The sequence below is a fragment of the Gouania willdenowi genome, chromosome 16, assembly GCF_900634775.1.
Source record: "Gouania willdenowi chromosome 16, fGouWil2.1, whole genome shotgun sequence".
Classification (NCBI taxonomy): Eukaryota; Metazoa; Chordata; class Actinopteri; order Blenniiformes; family Gobiesocidae; genus Gouania; species Gouania willdenowi.
The window spans coordinates 28022518-28049376 of record NC_041059.1 but is presented as its reverse complement, the minus strand read 5'-3'; the positions used below and the strand labels follow the sequence as shown (position 1 = coordinate 28049376).

At 38.2% G+C, this 26859-nt stretch overlaps 1 protein-coding gene across 6 annotated transcripts; it reads right to left on the bottom strand.

Moving 5' to 3' along the window:
• Positions 1 to 695: 695 nt before the first annotated feature.
• On the bottom strand, positions 696 to 26846 carry LOC114477726 (myelin basic protein-like). Of its 6 annotated transcripts, none has more exons than XM_028470246.1 (6): positions 26712 to 26846; positions 12577 to 12681; positions 11584 to 11610; positions 6765 to 6848; positions 6643 to 6661; positions 696 to 1789 (listed from the first exon to the last, which is right to left on the bottom strand). In XM_028470246.1, exons 1-5 carry the CDS (start codon positions 26805 to 26807, stop codon positions 6659 to 6661), a joined length of 315 nt encoding a protein of 104 aa, XP_028326047.1. In that variant the 5' UTR covers positions 26808 to 26846; the 3' UTR covers positions 696 to 1789; positions 6643 to 6658. The 6 variants fall into 6 exon arrangements, with proteins under 6 accessions (XP_028326047.1, XP_028326048.1, XP_028326043.1 ...); XM_028470247.1 differs by having other exon boundaries at positions 6765 to 6839; XM_028470242.1 differs by lacking the exon at positions 6643 to 6661.
• Between the last annotated feature and the right edge of the window lie 13 nt (positions 26847 to 26859).

Here is a 26859-nt window from a genome sequence, read left to right as displayed (position 1 = left end):
GTCAATAAATCAATAACTCATACTGTATATAATCCACAACTACTTCATGATGGAACATCCTCTGTCACTGGAAATGTCACCTGTTGCTTCACTAATTGACTCAGCCAATCACCTGTGTGCAAGACAGCAGCTGTTAGCGTCTGAGGACAGATTCAAAAACTCCAAATATCCAAAAATACACAAATTGTAGCTAGACAGCCTGGAGATATTTGGTCATTTGTTTTTAACAATGATTTATTGAGTCCGTGAGTGAAAAACTGTTTAAAAATGCACTTCTTGCACTGACTCCACGTGAGAAAATGCAGTTTTTGTGATAAAAGTCAAACATTTTCCAAACATAGTCTACAATAACTCAAAATGTATTAGCAAGCATTGTTATAATACAATCTCTGGTCTCTGTCAGATTATTACCATTAAATTCTGAACAAAAAACTAATTTCCCTAATTGTTGCAAGGTTTAAAGTAGATTGACTGTGATGGTTGACCGTTCTACATAAATATGGTGAAAGATTGATTTGTTTTTATGTAAGCTGGCCTTTCGCTGGGACATGAGTTGTGCTGACGTTTGTTATCCACTCACATTAGAATGGAAAACGTGGGAACACTCACAGTGAGTGACGAACCACACAATGGCGCTTTCTGTTCTCCGTCAGTAAAAACGTGCTGTGACCTGACACACATCACACCCACACACATGACTTTATTATTTTTTTTTTATTCTCAGTTAAGTTACCAATCATTTTTTGTTCTTTTTTTTTTAATCACACATACAACAGGAAGGAGGACATTTACATTCATTCCTAGGCGTCATTTAAAAACAGAATCAATCGGACACAGCACTCCCAGGCTCATGCAGACAGTGGAAGGATGGACGCTCAGTTTCAGATTCTTGCTTTGGGAAGATTTAAGAAGTACAGTCAAAGTTTGTTTGTTTTTTTTTTTGTACAGAAAAGAGGAAACTCACATTAAAACGTCATACGACAAAGTTAACCATAGAGCACCTTTTGAAATAGTGTGTTCTTAAAGGATGTTGTCTATTGCTAGTCCAGTGGAAAGGAAAAGGCTGATTTATGCATGAGGGATTAGCAATGAAGATGTAGATGGAACACAGTACACACCCTAAACTGTGTAGTTGGCAAAAAAAAAAAAGGTGCTTAGTCACTGTTAGCTCATGGACTGAAAAATGAAGCTTTAAATATGGTCCCATTGACCACAAAACTCATATACACCACATATAAGACAATACATTCAGGATAGGATGAATAACTTCCACTGAGACATAAGCAGGGTTGACAAATATTAACAATCATAAACTGGTTATTCTATGTTTAAACATAATTGGGGGGGGGGGGGGGTGGGGGGGTGACGCAGACATCATGACGAGACAGAAAACCTCACTTTATCTAAAACCAGACAGGACCAGAGCCATTTCCAAGGTGCAACAACAGTTAAGTCAGTGGGACTTAGACTGGCCCTTTAAGCTTTCAGCGGCTCCGTGTCTGCTTTGGTTCAGCCTTCGTTTGTTAGCCAGAAAGATCAAAGACGACAGAGAGAGAGATCAAAGCATGGATATATCACAGAGCATCGGGTCATTCAGGCTGCATGTGGCTTCTTGGTAAAACCTCCGTTAGACTGATGATGAAGGAGCAGATTGTGTGGCTATAAGCCAATGGGGGGGAAGCGTTGAGAAACAGGATGCGGACGTTAGCGTGTTAGCTGAAACAGAAAGGTTTGGTGTCCTGCTCACTGACGGGCCTCAGCGCTTGGCGGGAGAAGAACTCCGGCTTCCCTGTGGGACCAAACAGACAGAAGATCAATGCCTGGAGCTGACTCAGCACTAAAGTATTAGCCTATGGAGGTCAAGTGTGAATGAGTGACAAAGTATGCTGTGTAATCATAGTTACAGACGTGGAATAATGACATCAGCAAGTTAATAAATGAAGTTATTGAGTGTTCTATGGGCCTCCTCATGGTTTGCTGCAGTGAACACTTTTAATAGAAGATCTTTGTTAATGATATTGTTTTATTGCAAAAAAAAAAGGCTTTACGATTGATAAACAATGCAGAATACTATGACCATACACGTCCATTATTTGTTAAATCAAAACTTGTTTATTATAAAGTAACACTGACAAAATAAATACTCTTCCATAAGGCGTTCAAAAATACTTCTCACTACAGACCAAGAGATCAATTTATGTTTATTTTACCAAAAACAAGATTACAAAACAAAAATGTTCTAGGGATTAAATTGTGGAATAATGTTGATTAAAAAATACAAATGAGTGACAAACTATTTATTTTCAGAAAGAGAGTTATGAGAAGCAGTAGAAATATGTTTGTAAGAATATAAATTATTCTTTGTTAAATGTATATAAAAAAGTATGTGTATATATATATATATATATATATATATATATATATATATATATATTCTTTTTCTTGTTTGCATTGCAGCTCAAATGTACTTTTTGAAAGCTTGCATTTCTTTTGCGTGTATTATTTGAGAAATGCAACTTGAATGTTATAATTTACATTTGGCATATAAGCATTTTTGCTTCTGCCTGTTTCAGTCTTGTTATATATTTTTTAAATATATGTTTGAATATTTTCAGTTAGACTCAAACAGACAAACAAACGGAAACTGAAATAGAAATAAAAATAAAAAACAAAGAACTAAGGGAATCTTAGGTGGACGACAAACCACTGTTTCAGTGATCTGTGATCCATTAGTGTGTCTGAAATTCACTCAAAAAGACCAGCATAGGAAAGGTTTCTATCTCCATCGTAAGGCTTCAAAAAAAAAAAAAACTCTACAGTAAAGTATTTGCGTTACACTTTGTCTAAATAGTTTGATATATTTAAAGTGATTTGAAATGATCCTAAAAACGTTTGGGGGAAAGAGTTCTTCCCTAATTCATCTTTTAATGCTGCCAGTGTAAAGTCAAAGGTTGAATGATTTATAAGTTGGACTGCAGCATTAACATTTAACTGGGACAGGTGAAAAGATTTTGTCCAAAAACAACAATGACACCTAATGTCAGAGGTGAGCAGAAAAACTAACACAAACAAAACAATGAGGCAGATTTAGAAGAAAGATCAATGAAAAGAATGAACTATGCTTTTCAACCCATAATCAAAGTCTTTTTTCCTTTCCTAACGCTCTTAGACAATCTTCTTTAATTCCTGTCACAGTTCTGCTCTGACGCACATCATTTCTAAGCAGGTCCTGACCCTGCAGATCAAAAAAAAGAAAAAAGATTGGGACTTTATATTATTGTGTTTCCTTGTGTTTAAAGCCTTTAAATGTGTTTTTTTTTTTTCATGTTCGGTAAGACGGACATCCGTCTGAGTGGTGACGTTTCTGCCTACGCCAGTCGCCATATTTGTTTGGGGGTAAAACAACGTTAACATGTTGACCCATGTTGCAACGGAAAAGGTTTCACTATACCAAAGAGCTGTTGTGTGTTTGGCTGTTCGTCCAATGTAAAAAAATATCAACAAATATATGTTTTTACATCATCCCAAAACAAAAAAACTGAAGACAACCTCCCATACCTACTCTATATCATTTGCTCTCTATATTTCATAACCGCTCAGTGAACAGTTAAGATCTAAAATGAGGATTTTAGGGGAATCTCGGTTTTCATTCTAGATGTCAATATAATGTATTTATATCCATTGTGGCTGTTATATAAAGTACACTGTGATTTTACCGTGCAATATTTAATAAAATGTGCTTTATCAGGCAAAGCATGAATATTTTAATGAAAAGGAACTTTAGAATACTTTGAAATTCTATACAAGACTTTAATATAACTGACAGATATCCCTACTAGCACTGATACCATAGCCTTATATTGTCCCCTAGCCTCTTCTGGTAGTATCTATTGATAGTTGTAGCCATACCGGGATATAAATCACTCCTGTATTGAAATAAAGACAACGAGTTGTTTGCCCCCTTTTCAAGATGGCGCCCGTTTATTTACTATCAATTTATGACATACCAGATAATAAGATAAATGGTGAAAAAATTAGTCTGAAAGGAGATTATAGATAGGATTAAGCTTTTATATGATATTATAACCATTGTTTTAGAGGAGTTACATTAAATAAATGGCTAAACGTGACAGTAAGTTAGTAAGACGTTGGGTATTATTGTGTTTGGATTGTGAAGGCACTGAATAAACCCTGATTAACTCTTCCAGAAAGATCTGAAACAAATGTCCCTGTAGCTTTGGGATTAGTCGGTGTTTCTCACTGACAGTTTAGCTGCTACAGCCACATCCAGCCTCGGGGAAATTTGGATTTTACTCACTTCACTTGAGCTCATAAAACCCCAATCCCATGTGGACTCAGAGTATTGGTTTAATTAAAACGTGTGAGAGAAAAGTGAAAGCTGTCATGAGAACCTCACATGTTGTGGTTGCAGCAGGGAACGCTAGTTAGGAACTGAAAGGTATAACGTGAAATGTTCTGTTTCCAATGACATTTCAGTATCTGACATTTACCAGAAAAGTAAAAAAAAAACCCATCAGTTTCACACTGAAACCATTCTTTCAGGTGAGGTTTGCAGACGTCACATGACGTGCTTTAAAAAAAAAAAATCAGACTTGTACTGATTTGTTTCTTTTGCTCTGCTTCCTATTCTTACCTACAGTATGTACATACAGTATGTTCTGTTTCTTTATATATGCTGCTCTGACTAAACCTCCCCATTGTGGGATTTATCCTTTAAAAATCTGTTGACAGTTTTCTTATTGTGGTGGTTTACTGGCACTTAAAAACAAACTTTAATCCTTGACTACTGTCCCAGTAGAACAGGGGTGGGCAACTACAGTCGTCGAGGGCCGGATTCCTGAGACTTTTAGATGTCTCCCTGCTCCAACACACCTGGTTTAAACCAGTGTTAGGGTGTGGTCATTATGTCGTTGAGTGACTTTTGCTGTTTTTGCAACACGAGTATGCAAATTAAGGGCACGTTGACCATCCTCGACATCTTTCTATTTTGATTCAGAGCTATGCTAATAGCGGTGGCCCAGCTAGTTCCTCTCCCCGCAACTGCGCATGCGCCAATTTTGCTTCTGCCTTCGTCACACCCTGTATATCCCGCCCTAAACCACAACACTGCCTCATGATTGGTTTGAACTGTTTCTGTTCGGTTTTGAAAGGCAAAGGCGGGAACAGCACAAGATGGATTCTGGTGTTTGTTGAACACCAGAAGAATCCATCTCGCAGGCAAGGTTAGTCCTCCTTAGCACCTAAAGGAGATGCTATCACAGGAAGGTAATTGATGGCACTGAGTAGTGAAGTCTCATTATACATACAAGTATTCATGAACAGGCCAGGCTTAGTTTGGAAAAAGCACGGTTTGTTAGCTATAGCACCTCTTGGGCCCTTAGAGCCCGATCCTAGCATTGGACAGAAGCTAATAAGCCAGCAGCCCAGATAGCCTAGCATGCACCCCGGCCCCACAACAATTTTGCTACTTGATTTTTTTCAACCCTTGGGATGTCCTGATCACGTTATTGAGTGGTAACAGAAAAATAACTCATTTCCATTTGTGGTTTTTATGATAAACCTAATATGATCCTTAAAAAGCAGTTTTTTGCGATAGTGATCAGAACAAAACTGATTTTTCTTGAAGCTACTTCTGCATCCAGGAAATATACAAACCATGATTGTTATATATGAAATAAAAGCTTATTACATCAACAATGTGCTGGTTTCAAATGTTTGACTGATAACAAAATGAATCCATATCAACACAGTCACTATTTTATTTGATTTACATCAATATTCCAGAATATTTATATTCCAGATACAATACAATCACATGAAGATAATTAATTCATGTATTTATTAATTAATTAAAATAAAACAAATAAAATAGCACGGAGAATGTGCGTGTGTGGACAGATTATAAGATCAAAGTTTGTGCCAAACATTTGAAACCAGCACATTGTTGAGGCAATAAGCTTTTATTTGATATTACTGTGGTTCCCAAACAGAGGTACATGTACCCCTAGGGGTACAGGAGCACATTACTGGGAGTAGTGGAAAAATATTTAACAATTAATTAAAAAAGAATCAGGAAATATTCCTTGTTCTTATTTGGGCTATTTTTTTATTTTTATAAAATTCTCCACAATTTAACAATGAAACTGTTGCTTAAACAGGATTAATTTATGCTGTAGAGGCCATTTTATCACACTTCTGACAATAGGAGACAATAATTCACTATTGGATTACTATTGAAGTAATTACATAGAAGTTGCTTGGTATTTTGTATTTATTTTTTTTTTAAATAAATTCCGCTTTAAATTACCGTCATTATTAAGAGTTTGTAAATGAAGCCTTAGGAGACAAATATAAAAGACACAGTTAGGGGTTTAGGAGGTTCTACAAATAAAAAAGCATATGAAATGATGGAGAGGTTATGATATGAAGAGGCACACATTAAAAGGGGTGCATGGTAGACTATATGGGCTGCCTGCCTATAACAACATGCATGAGGATTGATCTTATGTCGTGGAGCTATAGCAATCAGCCTCTGGCTCCACTACTCATGAGATCATGATGCCTTCTTTCATGCATCTGATTGTTGCACAGTGTGAGGCGAGTGTAGCATTAGTTACTCACTCTGCTGCTGCTAGCATCACTGAGACACAAAGAAAACACAAGCCAGAGGATGAGAGGAGGAAACCAGCTGTTTGGTCTTCAGCTGCTGTAACTAGTGGGAACGTGTTGGTGTTTGTTTTTACCATTTTGAAGATCCTAGTCAGGGTGCCTTTGCCGTCTCCTGCACCCGCTTTCTTGGCTTTAGCAGACTGGGACTTCTGAGGGCCCTGTGAGAGCAAACATACAGTACATATACATTACTGTATGATAGAAGAGGTTCAGATGTGGCCGACATATTGTCAGCAGAGTTATAGAGTACTGATATATTCTATACTCAAGTAGAAGTACTGTTTGTTGATTGAAATTGCACTCAAGTAGAAGTACAAGTAAGTCATACATAAAATACTCAAGTAGAAAGTAGTTCAATTAAATAGTACTCAAAGTAAAAGTTACTGCCACCCCCCCACCTTCATTTTTGGTTGCCATGGTTCCCTTGCACACAGTAAACATCTCATGTATAAGCTAATTAAGGAAGAGACCAAATCTTGCACAATTGGAACTTAATTTATTGTCCACAAAGGCATCTGTATAAAATAAACATGTACAATTATTTAAAAATAATAATAATAATAATAATAATAATAATAATAATAATAATAATAATAATAATAATAACACCAATGAAATCAATTCAATATATATATATATATATGTTTTATTTTTTATTAAACTCATTATAGATACGTTAATTAACTCTAAAACAGTGCCAAGCCAAATGTGCCATATAGGTAACATAATAGGTAGAAATGTTATGTTCAATGTGAAACTAAAATAAAAAACAATCACATACAATAATAATTTACTCAGTAATGGTTGGGTGTAAAAAAATGTAACTATTTACTTCTACTTCTTTTAAAACGTAAGTACAAGTAAAATGACTGATTCATAAATATACTCTACAAGTACCCATAATACAATAATGTGAGTACTTATCATATATACATTTAGAGAGTGATGGGTTAGCTCAAGAGTAACTAAACTCCTAACCAGGTGAAAACAAATGTATTCAGGTATGAAGTAGTGTTGACGATTTATTCTGGTCCAATTCTTGACATTTTAGTCAAATTAATATAAATGTGGCATATTTTTTTGGTAAAAATGTCAGAGTGACTGCCCTCTATGGGTTGAAACCTGGCTATTACAATCACATTTTGCTATTGGCTGAGAATGGTGGTTTGTGATGTTTTATTGGCTTTTTAATCACAAACCAGCCCTGTTGGCTCCGCCCCTCCTATAAAAACTAGATCCTTGCCGACTGCAATTTGTAGTGAGTAGGTTGGATTGAGAGAAATATTAGAGAGGTATAGTGAGTAATGACTATATACAGTAGTTAGTTAGCATAGCATTGATTGTTCTTTAGAAAACAATTGTGAACATCTGAAAGCGTTGATAATCCACTGTTTCATGCATGCCAAGGTTTTTTGGGTTTTGTGTTAACAAGAACAAATTAAGAGAATACAAATCATCATAATTGCACCAAATCAATAAACCAATTTGAAGGCACTGCATGGAAACAAAACACTATTTATCTATTTTATTCCAGGGGATGCAACTCTAGATTGAGATAAGGTCCAGATTGAGCATTTTTCGTTTGTATCAACCTGTTCTGAGCAGATCAATCATCATTTATTGGTTCTCTTCAAACATTCCTTTAGACAGTCAGCACTGGATGTGCCTTTTGAGTTTGTGCAGTGAGTGAATGTTAACGTTATAAACACCCATTGATATTGGCGTTTATTTCTTTGACTTTTAGCAGGATTATGTCGAAAGTACTTCGTGGATTTTGACAAAATGTTAACCAAAGATAGACACGAAGCCATGAAAGATTAGTGTGTTTTTATCTTTTTTAAAATGGGGTGTCCATACATTTAGAACTATTATATTGTTATTAATGGAGATAGAATACATCCGTTTTATACATAAGGCTGACATTACGCTGTCATTAGCATGAATAAGGTATCATTAAGGCTGTCATTAAGTGTGGTTTGTTACCCCAAACCTAACCTTAACCTTAACCCTACTAATCCCACTAGATCCCTCCACTTAACCCAAAAAATGCCAACATAGCTCCAAAGGTGTCATAATTTAGTGAAAGGTGTCATAATCTATCTATAAAGCATGGGACCTCTGTGTGTGTGTGTGTGTGTGTGTGTGTGTGTGTGTGGGGGTTAATGACACTAAACAAGACCGAACCAAGTCTGGCCTGAGGAGATCCAGATCCGCAAGGACAACAAAATGGAATCGTAATAGATGGGGTTCAACTCCCTACAGTGTCAAAAGCCAAAACAAATAAAAACACAATAGTCATCACTCTACACATTTCACAACAAACCTAAATGTCCCTGACGTCCCACCTTCAAACACAACCTCATTTGGCCGTCCATGAAAAAGCTACTTAATCTCCCACTTTTCTATATTAGTACATACTTCTTACGGGCACTGCAGTAGCTTAGTCAATTACACTTAATGACAGCCTTCATGACACCTTAATAATGCTAATGACAGTGATAATGACAGCGTAATATCAGCCTTATGTATGAAACTTCAAGTAAAGTGTTACTGAATATCATGGTACCATGATGAGGATCACTCATCCAGATAACTGTCATTATAGGGTTCTTTGGTCTTGATCTTGTTTTATGTGTTTTGATCTTGATCCCAGAACAAACACCCACAAAAACATTGTGTTTTTTTTTCACTTCATGGAACATTACATAGCATTCATCTTTATACAAAGTGATAGTGTAAGTCTCTCTCTTGCTCACAGCTGTCGTGATTACGGAGTGAGTTCAGGATGTAATTGGTGTGTTGAGCATGATGACACAGGGGAGGGTAGAAGATGATGTTCCCACACCTTCTATTCATAGTTTGCTTCAAAACAGGCAATTACAACGTAAAAGTAAAGTTTCTACAACAGGTCACGCTAGGAATCTTAAGGCTTGGGAATAAGGCAGATAAATACACGTTGTAAATATTTGTGGTTGCCAGATTAAAGATACAAACCAGTTAAACCCCATAGTACGGTAAGGTGAGTGTTTGTTGTAATCTGATACCACAAAGATGCATTCTGGAAAATGAAAGATGTTGATATGAGGACATTTTGTCATGTTACATCTATAAATATTTGATTACTTTTCCTTCATCTTTTTTTAATTAAACCCATCTGTTGCCTTTCACATGCATTAGGTCAAATTAGGTGCCGAAAGCGACTTTACTAACATCATAGACAAGGGCTTATGATGAAGAGACCGAGGCTTGTGTTATCATAAATACACAATTTATGCACATGATAAGGAGAGCACTGGCACAAAGTGAGCACGACTCTCCTGGAAAAGGGCTCATGGTAGACGGAAATGATGGTGTTATCACTGATGCGTGGGATGTAGTAAGTGATGCGATAAAATGAAAAAAGCTGCTTTGAGGTGATGACCCCGTATGGTCCACCAGCACGGCTTCAACATGATGTCCATGTCTCAGTTAATGAATCATTGTGGATGTGAAGAAAAAGAACAGAGAGCACAGTGAAATGGACCAACAGATGGAAGGAAGTGTCTTACACAAGGCAAAGGCAAGACGAGAAGAAGCAGGAAGGAGAGTCCGGACATGTGGAGAAGAACACACAGAGTAGTGACACAAACATACGACCAGGGTTGGGGTCAATTACATTTTTCTGTCACAATTACATTTTCAATTCTTCATGTTCAATTACAATTCAATTACAATCACAGTCACCAACATTTTTACCAATTATACTTCAATTCCAATTAGTTTTTATCCTCAAAGTCAGTTACAATTACGTTCTCAATTACAATTAATCACAACTACTGAGCCCAAAATAAATAATAGGGGTGTCCCGATCCGATATTGATATCGGATATCGGTCCGATATCAGCCAGAAAATTAATATTGTTTTTTATCGGACTGCATCCAAAATCTCCAAAAAATATTATATTTATTCAGTTGTAGAAAACTGTTGATATTGTGTTGCAGGTTAAAAATTATGTCACCAATTTGAGTTTTTCTCATACCTACTGTTGGTGACTATTGTTCTCTGTTTGAGTGACATCACTTGATCAAGCCTTTTCTAACATTCCACACTACAAAATAAGTCATAAAAGTATGTATGAGTCGTGCTGATATCGTATCGGATCGATATAGGTATCGGCCAATCCTCAAGGCTGCAATATTGTTATCGTATCGGAAGTGAAAAAGCTGTAATGGGACATGCCTAATAAATAGCCTAATAAAAGTTAACCTTCCTCTTGTGTTAGCTGTCTATTAGCATCTTTTATGATAACGGGTCTTAAATCAGCTGTAAAATACATGAAACACAAATATGTATCATCTCATTTCTTTCCTATCTATTGGTTATATTGTTCATCTTCCCAATCAATGAAAATATAGGTTTTAATATTCTTGGTGTGAGTGTCTGAGCTTTTTTTGTGTCAGTGTACCCCTAGATTTATATTTATTTTAAATGGTAAAATGTGGGAAAGTGTGATATGAAACATATTCTATTCATTGTTAACTAAATATGTGTAGAACTGTACATAGAACTGTATCATAATTCCCCAGTTTTGCTTTAAATTATAATTGACAATTTTTATAGAACTTTCCTGACAATTTTCAACTATCTGAACTCAATTACAATTTAATTATAATTAAGACAGCAACAGATTTTTAAAGTTACAATTACAATTATAATTAATTACGCCATAATTGTAATTAATTACCAATCACACGATTACAATTATAATTGACCCCCACCCTGCATACGACATATCAGAAGTTAGAACAAATCTAGTGCTGATGGGTTTCTGAGATAATTCGGCCTTAATGCATTAAAATGTCATAAATGTTCCTCAAAACCTTAGAATTTCATGCTTTTAGTTCAAAACTCACCCTAGACTTGGGAGGGGCAGGGGACACCTGAGGAGGTCACATGAGAAGGTGAAGAGTTGAGGAACAATAAGAGACAGACAGACAGACAGACAGACAGACAGTAGCATCAAAGCAAGAGGAAATGACCTCACAGAGAGTCAGTGGCGGATGCTTTAAGACTACAAGGGAACCTCAGCTTCCCCTAAAATCAGTGGTCAAATATGTAGTGTTGTGTGTACATTTCATTGACTAAATATATGACAGAACACATGTATGTTTAGTTCAGAATCAGCTTCTTATAACAGGAAACTGACAGTGACAGCGTGACGTTCTTCATTCATTACCGCAGCGTCACAGTGTTAATAAACAGTGGTGAAGTTCAGCTTCAGTTGACTTCAATGGGAGATGATTTAGGGGTTGATCCACTGCAGTCAAACTAGACGCTCATTGGATAAATGCTCGGTTATGACGCACTTAGTCCCGCCCATCGGACGCCGGGCTTCACAGGAGGTCTATGGAGCAGTGGGCTGGATCTGTCTGTTCCGGACGCTGGAATAATGGATGATGATTGGATGATCTGTCTCAGGCTAATTCAATTTTGATTGACAGTGAAATGAGCCAATCAGAGAGTATGACGTTGTAAACACACAGGCGGGTTTTTCAAATATTTCAGTCCGTTGCTCTGTGTTGACACGGAGACTTTGCTGATCCTCTCATAGCGAATTAACTTCTGACAAACCTAGTGTCTGTTTTTGGTGTTTGTGGAGACTGTTACTGCTTGTGTTGTGAGACTTTTGACCAAACACTCACACTCCAGCGCGCAGCAGCTACGCGCGTGCGTGTGTGTGATAATCTACAAATAGTTGTTGACAACAAAATGTGAATTCTACTAGAATTCACATTTAAATAAACAGATACATTTTCTGAAGTAGGCAGAAAATGAGCTTCCCCTGCATGAAAGACCAGCAGCCGCCACTGCAGAGAGTTGACTTTAGACTTTAAAGGTTTACTTACGATGGTGCGGAAGAACTGGGCCACAGCGTTTTCAGTTCCACGTTTACGTTGGGAAGATGTGGAGGCTTTCTGAGAGGCTGGAGAAAGAGCTCCTCGAGCAGCGCCCTGAAAACAAACAGAATAACTGTGTGAGTCTGGGTTAAAAACATACACTCCTAGCCTACGTTTGGAAACATTGCCCTGAATTAGCTACGGTAATATATCATATCCTGCTGAGATCCAGTCTTATTCATTTGTCCTCACTTGTGGACATTAGTACTGATCTATTTTAAACTGTTAAAAAAACAAAATAGCGTGCCACATTTTGTAAAGATATATCATTTTCAGAGCTTTCAAGACATTTAAAAAATTATGTGATTATTTAATCATGCTCTGTAATTAATAATCTAATTAATCTTTTTTTTAATCGCACCTAAAACTTACTGAGAAACGCCCTCAACTTGGGGTATTTTTTAATTTAAATTACATTATTGTGGCAGATCAAAACATTGATATATAACAAAATGGCTTTATATGTCTCTAATATTTTTATTAGAAAGCAGAACAGGATCAGCATAAATATGAAAACTCGTACAATGCAGCACTTCCTAAATTTTCCAAGTTATAGTAGAACCAAAAGCAAGCAACAAAGTGGCTTTATAAAGTAACTTATTGTTTGTTTTTAACAGACTGGAACAGATGCAGGCGTAGACATTTACATCCCTCTCCATGTGAGACTATAGTCCCAAGGGCTACGTGTCATATTGATGTGTACTTTTGTCAATCTCCAAAGAATAGAAAATACAAAAAAGATCAAATGTCAAATGTAGTGCTATATGTTAGCACATCATAAACACTAAGAACACTTTTCTGACACCAAACTTGTTGCTTTTTCTCTCCTTCAGAAAATAAAATTTATCCAGTGAGTTTGTTCATTTGTCAGTCACGGCGTGCTAGCAGCATGTAGCAGTTAGCACTGTCCGAGTGTCCGCGCTAGCTGTCCGTGTTAGCTGTCCGTGCTAGCTGTCCGTGTTAGCTGTCCGTGCTAGCCGCTACATTGAGGTGGCAAGACTGCAAAGCTCTGGTGATAAGGCAAACTCACAATTTGCTCACAACTAGGCTTTCGTATCATCGGTATACCGGGAACTCTTGAAATAGAAAGATTTTGCACTGTTTGGAGTCCTAAAAATAAAAACTGATGAACAACGTTGTGTTTTGGCACGTAAATTTTTTCCTGTAATTATTTAATCGCAATTAACGTGTTAAATTGACAGCCCTAATTGTTTTCATAATAAACATGTCGGGTTTTATAAATTAGTCTGAGATTGAAGCTAAACTGTTCATTTGGAAGGATAATAGCTTTTAACAATGTCAATCAGGAACAATCAGCTAATTCCAAACGCGCTAGCGTGTTAGCTAGCTAATCTAATATGCTAGTTATTATTTTTCCTGCAAAAAGCAATGAAAACAAAAACGTTAAAAGTCGGTCTGCTTCTTAGGAGGAAAACAGCAGCATATTTGTATAAGTGCAGTATGCATTGACTTTGTGTATAATGTTACTCCATCAACTATGTGTGGGTTGGCCAGGTTCCTTAACCATTGGTTTGTGATTGAGTTATTTTTACATATCCTTTTGATTTTTTTTAATTTTTACCCTTAGCCTTAGAATCCACATGACAGAGCTGTGATGACTTCTGATTGGTTCGATTTTTTTTACTTGTCTGAGGTGGAGGCGCAAGGGAGCAGGGAGGAGAGATTCAAGGTAGAAAATGGAAGTGTGGGGACGAGTTGATTATTGTAAAGTGAGAGTGAAATGTGAAGTTGTAGTTGTGCATATTGTGCTTATTGTGTTATGTAATCAAGCCAGTCTAGTGATAAGTGTGATGCTTAGGTATAATGGTGGTGGCTGTGGACAGAGGGAAGGAGTGAGTGGTAATACCTAAAACAGGTATTTGGGATCAACGTGTCTAAAGTTAAGCCCACTACAAGTTTTATCTCACAGTCCAAGGCATGCCAGTGCATCGTAGACAAATGTATGTGCAAGAACCTCCACTGCAAAACCAAGCTGCCCCGGACGTGAATATACAGCCAGGCTAGCAGAAAGAGCGGGGGCTAGGGAGCCCAGGCAACCCCCCCGCGGCCGAGCAGCCCTCCAGACGCCCCTAATACCCCAAGCCGAGAGGCAGCCACCGCCCCCCACACACACACACCAGAGAAAGCACCAAGGAGGTGAGGACCCAGCGCACCAATCCCAACCCCTAACCCCAAGGCCCCCCACCAACATCCACCCAACCACCCCCACCCCCGCACCCAACCCCCCGAGGGGGGGTGCAACTACCAGGCGCAACGACCAAGCCCCCCGACCAAGCCTTAGTTATTGCTAAGTTATTACCGCGAACAGAGTCCCCAACAACAACATTTTTCAGTTTTCATCAGGTGAAATGTGTTGAAAAGTAATAATTATTATTAGTAATGAAATAACTGTTTTGTAAAAGTACAGTTATTAAGAATACTGCATGCATGGCATTTAAAAGCGCCTAACTTGTTTTAACTTTCATTTTCTGTACAATGTTCTTAAGTTTGCATTAGCTAATATAATATCGATGCTAACTCCTCTTTCTTTTGATAGTGACTTTGTATCTTAACCTTGGTCTTCCTATAGGTCTGTATGGACAGTTGAGAACCTAGTAGTTTCCTGGGAAGTTCTGTTTTTTTCGTCGTGTTCTGTCCATTGGAGATTTCTATTCATTACAATGTCCAGCATAGATGGAAGGCCGACAAGTTGCTATATTTGATCTTTTCTGATCTTGTCCAGAAGGTCCAGTTTGGGCCTAGCAGCCCACTACGATCTGCATTTCTTCTGATTTTTGCACCACCAATGGACTTTTATCTGCTAAGAGCATCTCACACATGTGCAACAACCTTTATTTATTTTTTCTTTGCTTTATATTGGGCCACATTAAAAATGTCAGCATCACGTCTACTTTGGGTTTCAACACTTTCTTTAATGCCTTCAAAGGCAACCTTAAGCATTGCAGTGAGGTAAAGTGAAAACAGCGTTGGTTCAAGCATTGAGTGACATGGTCACAATAAAGTAACCTGGCAAGAGCCAGATAGATGTGTACCCTTCCCTTTAGCTCGAGTTCTCCACATCGATCTGGGTCTGTGTCTGGCGAATCTTTTCGGAACCAGGGAGGGACATGAACAGAATGCTTGAAGGGCGACTATGGCTCAGGTGGTAGTGGGTCGTCTTCTGATCGAGAGGTTGGGGGTTCGATCCCAGTACCTGACTATGTGTCGAAGTGTCCTTGGGCAAGACACTGAACCCTAAGTTGCTCCCAGTGGTCGACTAGCGCCTTGCATGGCAGTCCTGTCCCACTGGTGTGTGAAAGTGAGAGTGATTGGGTGAATGAGCTGATATGTAAAGCGCTTTGAGACTGCTTCAGTGTGGGGATAAAGCGCTATATAAAATCAAGTCCATTTACCATTTACCATTTGAAGCTGATTGGGCGAAGCGCCTGTCCACCGATTTGTTGAAAACTTTCTTTTGGGATAGTAATGCTGCGGTCATTATGTCATTGAGTGACTTTTGCCGTTTTTGCAACACGAGTATTAAGGGCACGTAAACCATCCTCCTGCGTCAACATCTTTCTATTTTGATTCGGAGCTATAGCGGTAGTCTGGCTAGTTCCTCTCCCCGCAACTGCCTTTGTCACATCCGGATATCCCGACCTAAACCACAACATTTGCCTCATGATTGGTTCGAACTGTTTCGGTTCGTTTCAAAAGGCAAAGGCGGGAACAGTACAAGATGAATTCTGGTGTTTGTGAACACCAAGAGAATTCATCTTGCAGGCATGCGGCTAAAAATAATGAGTTTTCTGAGACGTTCCAAAGTCTTTCTCTTGATATTGTGTCAAACGCTTTATGTAAAATCTGATAACTCTATCATCCTATCAGCTGTGCTCCTGCCACTGCCAAATCTACATTGACTTTGTGGTGACACATTTAGTTGATTTAGCAAGAAGAGTTTCAAGATCTTTCCAGCCGGCGATAGCAGAGATATTCCACTTGTTTGTTTCCATCGTCCATCTTACTTTCTTTCTTAAAAATGAATAGTGTTGAAGTCCTTCCAATCTTTAGGGATCTTTATAATGTTTTTTTTTTAGCTTCCGTTCTCCAGACTTCCAAATTTCTGTTAATATTCTACAACTACCAAGTGCTTTCCATCCATTACTACATATCTTCAAAACATGGCAGTGCATCTAAATATGAAATGCAGATACATTACTGAGGGACTTTCTTAAAAGCAGTGTTGTCGACTACAGTCAACTTTCTTTATGAATGAATGGATGAATGAATAGCTTTATTTGTCTTTATTTGACATGTTTCAGAGCAACAAGATTTTATTTCAGTTTCATCCCGTCCAAGAAAACATTAAAAGACAATCACATAAAACACTTATAACATGGGAGGACAGGAGCGGGAGTGGTTCACTACAAGGGCGGCACTCCGTGTTTACATGAATTCCTAAAACTCCTGCCTAAAACCTAATAATTTCTCAGTTTGTCAACATTTAGCCTGTTTTTAGGTTTATCTAGAAGTCCATCGATTAATCGGTGCAGACGATTAAAGCTGCAGTTCGTAGAATCATCTCTCCGTGCCGTTTTGAAACCAAAACCGAAAGTTAGCCTCCCTTACCGGTGTCTATTGTGAACGCTCGTAGCGACATTTCTCTCAATATAGACTAGTGACAAGTGTATGGACTTTATCTTGAGTTATTGGATTTTTCTGGTGTTTCTGAGACTCTAACATGAATGCACATATCACTCTGTAGTTACTGTCCTGAGCAGCGGCTGCTGCTGTTGGCTCGTCCCCGCCAGAGATTACACAGAGGCGGCTGTGATCCCAGCTGCCTGCCGCTCTGGGCTGACTGATAACCCTGACTCTGCATCCAGAATATAAAATTACCTTCTCTTGGTTTACACACAATTCATCCCATCTGTTATTGTTCTCTCTTTGACACCAATGGGTGTGTGGTGCGGCCCTTCACAGTCAGGGAGGCCCGCGAGGACGCAAAGCGAAAGCGATCTGTTCCTCCTCAGTGTTTGTGGCTTTAAACAGTTGCTTCTCCACCTCAGTCTGCCTTTTTCCTCTTGATTTACTATGTAACTGTTGTGTCTAACACTGTTATTGAGACTTTTGCTTGAACATCTGTCATTTTATTTCTACTACCGAGGGTAGTTGAACATGTCTGACTTCAGATGAGCAGCCAATAGTAATGCCAAAAACAGCTCATGCGGCACATGTTGTTTGTAGAAAGATCTCTGATTGGCTGACCTACAGATTCTAGGAGCGTCACGTAAATGTCATTTACAGGGCCAGGAGAAGGAGATTTGGATGGATTTTTGACCAAATGATGCCAAAAAAAAAGTTACATATTGCAGCTTTAATTGGGCCGAATTTAACCATTAGCAATTAATCTGCATTTTGTTCAGTTAAAAAAAGGTTTAAATGTCACAAAAGACACCATGTAGGTAGTACTTTTGCATATATGCACTTTTCAAAACAACGTTGCCTATCTATAATGTATTCTGTTATTTAAAGTGTCAAAATATCATGTGGTGCGAGTGTCTGGCCAAGACCACAGTTTCAAAAACTTCCTCTAAATCTATTCAAATGTATTAATTCCCAACTGTTTTGTTGTCCTGTATAAAAATTCAAAGTACTCCTAGTTTTATTTAATGCAAACTTTTTTCTAATGATGACCATTTAATGAAATAATCAGTTGATGCAAATCCTTTTAACAATATTGTCCTATTTTAAACTATGGAAAACTATGATGTATATCAATGTATCGCCCTGTCCTGCTATGTATAGAGTAAAATTACAAATGTCCAGAATAAAATCTCTCTCTAAAAATACCTCAAATACCTATTTAAGTCTATTTACAAAGTCTTTATGTTCTACAAACTACACCGGATTAAAAAACACTAAACTCTTCTCAGCTAATTGATCCTTTTTCCTTGTTCTGACCCCTTTATTGTGATTAGTCTTGACTGTAATGTTAACAACATTACTATAATTCACCTCAGATAAAAAAAACCCCCTGAGGCCAGATAATATAGTCAAAACAATCTGGTGAAGCTGCTTTAATCACGTGTTTGTCACTGCTGTATACGCTTGTGTTTTCCATCTGACGGCCTCCATCCTAAGTGAGTCTTTGTTCTCTAAATGACAGAAAAGGAATACATTAAGGTAAAAGAGAAAGGTGAAAATACAGTGGCCTCAGTGACCGTGCTGTGCTTCTGCTGCAATGCAAAGCCTGGCAGATACAAAGAGATGAGAGATGGAGTAGGAGATGTAATAACATGATTGTGATGGTGCATTCTCAAGTTCAGCCAGTTGTTCCTTTGATGTGAATGCATCCCCGGTCTGCATTTGTTCTCTTCTCTGTTTCTGTCCGTTTTGATCCATTTGAAAAAGGTATATCTGCATTTATTACTCTCTTGGAGATGAATTTCATTATAGCAACAATTCTATCATGATAATAATATTCCATACATTTTTGGGAATCATTACCCTACTCAGTGAAATTGGAAACCATAAAAGCGATCATCCCAGTTGGGTCTTGGATGAGTAGTGGAACTTAACCTCTATAAAATGGAAGTGAAATAACCATTTTTGTTATTAAAATGTGTTGTTGACCAGGCTTTTAGGTTAGGTGGAGATCTGCCATGGAAAAAAAGAGGAATGGAGGTTAGCCGTGCATCCATGCAGGTTACAGAGTGGCCACGTACGGTTACATGACGTTTTATAATTCGGTGTTAACTATTCCGGATTAATTTATTCAGAATTAAAGTGTTCTGCTTTGTGTTTACATGGAAATAATCATTCCGAACTGAGGTTTACATGAAAAACAGGTTCATTTAATTCTGCTTTAGGTCTGGGGGTTGGGAAGGGTTCTGATTGGACAGGGGGCAAACGTGACATATCACGTCTATTGGAAAAAACACAAAACAAACCTTTTCTTTTCGACTACAACATAGACCGCATAATAAGAACTGGTCTATTTTATTTTGATTGTATTTTTTAAACAAAAGCTCGACAATAACATAAGGTTTCACTTTTGTTGATAGAGTAGTAGAGAAGAGAAGATAGATCACCGTACTTTGGTCACTCAAAGCCAGCAGTTAGTGCAAAAGCTGTTTTATCTCTACTATACAGGATTGTTGAGTGAAAAATGAACTTTATAATGATCCGCACGTCTTTTGTGAAGCTCTGTGGGTCTGTTGCTTCATGCCCCGATGAAGCCTGTTCCTTTTGCCAATGTCCGTGTTTGTGTGTGCATGTTCTCATGTTCATGCTTCCGTCCAGTTACTATTTTCATTATATCCATGTCTTTTAAGACTCTTATTAAATGAATAGTCTCGGCTGCAATTCAGGCGGCCATCTTGGATTATGTCGTCACCAGTGCGTCATTACAAGAAGTCGAGCATGCCCAGAACAACCTGAACTAATTTAAAGCAGGATTAGGCGTTTACAAGATTGAGGAACTTTTTAATGCGGAATTAAAATCGAAATAAACAGCCACTTAATTTGGAATTACATTTGTATTCAAAATGAAATGTTTACAAGGTCAGTTTAAAGATGATTTAACTTTTATTCTGAATCAAAGGGGAATTAAAGCTCCCATGTAAACATGGCCAGTGTGGAAAAGAGGTGACGAAGCATGTGCAAGTTGGGTGGAGAAAAGTTTCAGGGGTGTTAAAGGATGAGTAAAGAGTATCAGAAGAATTAAAGGAAAGGTGTAGAGACGATAGTGAGAGCAGCCATGTTGTATGGTTTAGAGACAGTAGATCTGAGGAAAAGACAGAGCAGGCAGAGCTGGAGATGATGAGGTTTTCTTTGCAGTGATGAGGATAGAAAGGATAAGGAATGAGTACATCAGGGGATTTGATTTGGGGATAAAGTCAGAGAGGCCAGACTGAGTAAAGGGACAGTGATTATATCAGTAGAATGATGCTGAGGTTGGGACTGACCAAAGAGGAGATTTATGGATGTAGTGAGAGAAAACATGAAGTCAGTATGTGAGAGAATGAAAGGTTGCACAGGATAGGGTTAGATGGAGGCAGGTCATTTGCTGTGGTGACCTTTGAAGGAAAGGGAACAGCCAAAAGGAAAAGAATAATAATAAAATGTTACTCTCAGGTTGACCTGCAGAAACTCTGACTCATCGTTGATCTGATACAACATCTATTCTGCTTTTCTGACTCGCTTGCTCCTTTTCAGGGTCGCGGGGGTCTGCTGGTGCCTATCTCCAGCTTTCTTCAGGGTACACCCCGGACAGAACACCAGTCCATCACACACACACAGACAACCACTAACACTCACATTCATTCTTACGGACAATCTCGAGACTCCAATCAACCTCACAGTCATGTTTTGGATTGTGGGAGGAAGCTGGAGAAAACCTATGCAAGGATGGGGAGAACATGCAAACTCCACACAGAAAGAACCCAAATGTCCACCACACGTCTTGAACCCACGACCTTCTTGCTGTGAGGTGGACGTGCTAACCACTCCACTGTGTGCCCTCAGCAGATGCATGTTTTCTGGTGATAGTGATGTGCCCCTGTAGAGAATGTATGGACGTACTGTATGTGACCCAGTTTGATCTGGGATACTTTCAAAGAAGGCATGTATAGCAGCGTTAGATCCATTACCAGCCCCGGTTCACAGCAATGACTGGTTTGCTTTTAATATTATTACAGTGGGATAGGACAAGGTCAGCCACTGCAGCTACTGATGCAGGCTCTGTAATGTCATCATTACCACTGCAGCATTAGCAGGCTCAGCTAATAGAGGGTTAGTGTAAAATCACCAACTGTCTTTCTTACAATCACAGGCACTGAAATCAACATTTGATTTAGCATCACATGTATGAACCAAACCTACGCACATGTGAGTCAATAAAACTAACAGAGGAAAGCACCCTAGAGCAGTGGTTCTCAACTGGTCTCACCCTGGGACCCACATTTTGCCACAGTCATTAATCGCGACCCACATTTAGCTGTTGAAAGCACACGCACAATCTTTTTTCAAACATAAAATCTTTATTTCCCTGTGCAACATGCATTTCACAGCATGCCTGTCAAAAGAAAATTTTCTTTCAAAAATAAAAGACAAATCCTATTCATTTATTTTTGACCAGCTGTCCACGACCCACCCAGTACAGGTCCGCGACCCACTTTTGGGTCCCAACACACCAGTTGAGAATCCCTGCCCTAGAGGACACCGTGCTACAACTTATTAAACAACAACTTGAGTTAATGGTATATAAGGTGTCAAGGTGAATATTTACAGTGAGTATGGATGATTTCTTCTTTTAGCCACTTGTTAGCATCAAATTGACACAGGATGAAGCTAAAACAAAATACAGTTGAATATCATTGACTTTTTTGTAGCATTGCATCACAATTTGGGATTTTTATGCGAAACTTAATTTTTATTTTTTTTCATTTTGTTTTTATTAATGACTTTTGTGCAATAATCCAAACTTGGGGTCCCAATATGTAGATTGGAATTGACTGTTAATGGGCGACAGTCAAAGCTTGGAAGTATTTGTCCTGTGTTTTTGATTAATCTTTACCTCAATCTGTTTTGATTTTTCTATTCTCTATTACGTTTTTTGAACTATTACATCACAGTATTTGCAGCGGAACTGCCAAATTAGGACATTGACTCCATGCCCAACACTTCGAGCAATCCGCCATTTTTATTTCTCGCTTTTATTTTGTAGTCCAAGCTCAAGGATGCAGAAGTTACGAGAGGATAAGTCAAAATGTTCAGTTGTTGGATGTAGTAACCCACACGCTTCATTACAACGTCTCCCAGCATCAGAACCTTTTCAAAGTGCCTGGTTGAGTTTTATTTTTCACGGTAATGTACCCACATCTGTGGGTAAGATCATTTTTGTGTGCGAAGCACTTCAAGGATGACTGCTTCAGCAACCTCCACCAGTATAAAGAAGGATTTGCCGAAAGACTTTGTCTGATTGAGGGTTCAATTCCTTCTATCTTTGGAGACGATGAACAGAGCACTTCGGTAAGCTGTAAATAACGCTAAAAAGTGTGATGATAAGACGTCCCTGTCATTGTTTTGTTAGCATTAGCAGTTGCACCGTCTTCATATGTTAGCGCTGTGTGCTTGTTTTAGATCCTTGATGATATGGCCTACGTGGTTTAATTTAAGACTAAAGTTTTCATTAGTCATTTCATTTTGCCGTTTTTGTCTCTGAAAAGACTATTAAAATGCATTTCGTGACGTTAGCTTCGCACTAGCGTTAGCTCGGTGCTTGTGTTAGCTCACTTGTTAGGGTTCTGCAGGTTCATCATCTTCATTTTCATCTCGCTCCGCCAGGTCAGACTCTGGCTCAAACATGTAAGGCTGGATGGACAAGTATTCTGTTGTTGACATTTTGTAAATAACGTGTGAATAAACATTTTCTGCGCCGCTAAATAATCGTATCTCTTCTATCAAACTACAAAAATGGCCGAACAGGGTGGAGTTGAACCGAGTGTCACCTCTGCAACCTGAATAGGGGGCGGGGTATGTGTCTCATTTGCATTTAAAGAGACAGCACCAAAACGAGTTGCTCTCAGAAGCTCATCAGAAAAGGGTAGAAAAGGGGCCTGTGGAGCTATAATAATGAGGAATTCAGACCCAAGCATTGCAGTTCCGCTTTATATAGACCACAACTGTATGATTTATATGTAAAAAAAGGAAGGATTTAAAACCATGATATGTCTCCTTTAAACAAAATGATCACTGTTTACTGAAATGCACCACCATGGAAAAGGCCAAGGATTCAGGTTAAGATTCTGTTAAAAAGGCAAATATGAAGAAGATAACCTGAAATAAAGTATCGCAAATGTTGAGAATGTATAGAAAATATAGATGAGGGATACAAACACAGATTTCTGGAAATGTTAGATCACCTAGAAATAACCTTATTTTTTAGCTGCCAGGTGAGATATATGATACAGTAGAAACTGGTGCCAAAAACTATAAAGGGAACTTGCTGTATGTTTATTAACTAAAGTGTTGAGGTATTGAGACTAGGGGTGTCCAGATCCGATATTGATATCGGATATTGGTCCGATATCAGCCAGAAAATTATTATTGGATTTTATCGGACTGCGTCTAAAATCTCCGATATATACAGTATTATATTTATTTAGTTGTAGAATACTGAAAATATTATGTTGAAGATTAAAATGTATGGAACCGATTGGTTAATAATAAAGGGGTCAGTTTTTCTCATGTTGCTGACTATTGTTCTTTGTTTGAGTAACATCACTTGATCAAACCTTTTCTAACATTTCACACTACAAAATAAGTAATGAAAGTATGAATGAAAGAAAAAAAGTATGGGGACTAACTGAGAGTATATAACAAATTACAGCCCTAATAATGTTTTTAGAAGCATCTTCATATGCTGAAATGAATTGAATCATTTTTCAAACCCATCACAAATTTTTACTAAAGCAATAATCTTAAATTAACCTCCATGGAAAACACTCTTTTTAGAAGTTTATTTACTTCTTATAATGTTGTATTGTTCTGTTTTTGGTCTAATTTTGATTAATTTCAAGACAATAATTAAATTTGGCAAACCAGAGTTTGTAGTTCTCTACTAATGTCCACTGAATAAAGCTGGCACGTTCTTACAGCGCTTAGTTTGTTTTGTCTTTTAACACCTGGTGCCAGAGATTCTTTAAATATTGGAGCAACTGAAGATAATCTAACTTCATCCATAAAGAACTTCATTGCAGCCCGAAGAGCTTTAGAAAACAAAACAAATTACAGAGTTTACAAAAATATTTTGACATTTTGCATGCAAAATAGATTATAGAGGCTGAATGTGTACCGTTTGTGTGTGCATTCATTTCTATGAGAAAACATTGATAATGTTTTGAGCATTTGTCTCAATTTCCTTAAAAATGTCATTGGAATCACAAGTGTTGTTAGCATGGTTGGTAATTTCACTTTTTCTTTTAAATCTGCAAATAAAGTAAATTAAAACAAAAATAGAAGAGCAAAAGGTGTTTATTAAAGACTTTTAATCAAGCAATAATCCCAAAAAGCTCTGAACAAGAACCAGGTTAGGAACAGGTCACGTCAAACATTTACAAAGTATTATCTGCATGACTAAATAGCGCAGCAGCAGCAGTCATCGTTGTAGCATATAATCATAGTTGCAGCATATAATCATAGCTGCAGCATATAATCATAGCTGCAGCATCCAGTCAACTTTCACACATTTGTACCTGAGGTGAACAAACTAACAAGTCCAGCCAAGACTCATAGGTTTGTTTGAAAGCTCTTAAATTGAAGGTTGTGCATTGCATTCTACTTGCTGTTCAACGTACAGTGTTAAGATGCTAGTCCGCTGTTTCATTTGAAAGCACATGCACATGCTAGTTTTTTTTCACTGATTATTCTTAACCAACGCAGATCTTCCGGAATCTTTCAAAGCCATTTTCAGTTGTAACCTGAGAGTGGAGCGTTTTTGGTTTCATCTGGTAGCTCTGTTATTCAGCCCGTTTGCTAATGCAGGACCTCAAACTGAAACAATGTGATGTGAATGACTCTGGCTTGGACAAAGGCTTCCACCTGCTGAGTATGAAAGCAATCAACCCCAACAATGAAAGCATGCATATTCACAAAGCAAAATTAAAACACTGGCGCAAGATTCCCAATCAAAGTTAAAGCAATACTTGGGAAGCCACAGACGGGCAGGTTGAATACAAAAGAAGAAGTCTCTCGTATTTCCTTACTGTAGAATTTAAAAGGATGGAGAGCTGATTCTGGTTCATTGTTTAGCAAGAGGAGAGTCTTGCTAAACAATGAACCTAGGATAATACAGCTTCACCACAACAACAAAAAATATCAACCATAGACCCTAATTGGATAATGCGAACTTAAATGGATGCTTCTTCTCAACAGAAGAAGAAGCAAGAAGAACAAAAGCAGCTTCATCCAAATTTGTTCATTTCATGATGAGCATGAAGCGTCAAGGACTTGCAAATGGTTCTGGTATTCAGGTGCTTCTTTGCAACTACAACGCTAAAGCTCCATAATTAGCACTCTGCGGGATTTAAAAAAAAAGCATCTTATAATGACTGCTCTGCAGGATGCATCCTTCCTTGCCACAGCGTTGTGATGTTTACAGACGGCTACATTTGTAAGCAAATGTGAGTCAAAAATCGCACGGTAACTAAAAAGGCTTTCTGACTCGGGCTTAGCTTGTTGCTGTCATGCTGTCAAGAACACTCAAAATGTGCAAAGGTTGTCTTTTTGTTATTAAACACCACCTCCGGGACGTAAAATTCTTGATAACAGAAGTTAAGTTCAGCTGATCAGGTTAAAAAGTAGTTCTGAAACTTGGAAAATAGGAGCCACTTGATGTCAAAAGCAAAAAAAAAAACACTATATTGTGTTGTCTCTAGAGTCTCTTCAGAGTTTTCTGAAGGTCAGAGTGCTGCTTGCTAGACAGCACGACACGGTGACTCAAAGCTACAGAAATCCCTTGTTGGCACAATGAGAGGAGCGCGCTTGTTTTGTACAGAATCCCTCAGCAGGACTTGGACTCCGACAGAAACGGTTCCTTTGATCATTAATCTCAGAAGTGATGAAGTATCTCCCTCTGGTTGACTCATCACCGATGTTTTTCATGGCAAAGAAAAAACAACTTTGATGAGTTCCATAGACTCTCAGTACGTTGGTGTGCCCTCAGTTAATGATGCCAACACAAACACTTGTTTTAGAGCAGCTGGAGTGAAAAACACGGCTCAAAAAACATTGGATCAAAGTAATAATGGCAGCAGCATTGATCTGTTAAATGAAGAGGGCAATGCAACAAACAACACGTAAGCACCTTTCAAATCATGACGGTTCAATCGAATAAATGACAAATGATTTCTGTCACAAAGTCCTTATCCAGTGTTGAATTATTAGTAGGGTCATATGAAACACAGGATAATGTCTGACAACGGTTCAAATACTTCACACAGGAAGGGTTAAAGAATTAAAAAGCAGTTCTGAGAGGGAAGGAGCAACACAAAAGGAGGCTTGTCTTCCTGCTTCCTCACCTTGCCCTTTGTTTTCTTGTCTCCTGCAAAGAACTTTCCAATCTGATCCAGGACGCCGGGGCTCTTCTTCTTTGTGGAGCTGCTTGCAGATGCCATTGTGTGGTAGGTGGTAGTTTTTTTGTTTTGTTTGTTAAACGTTGGCTTTAAT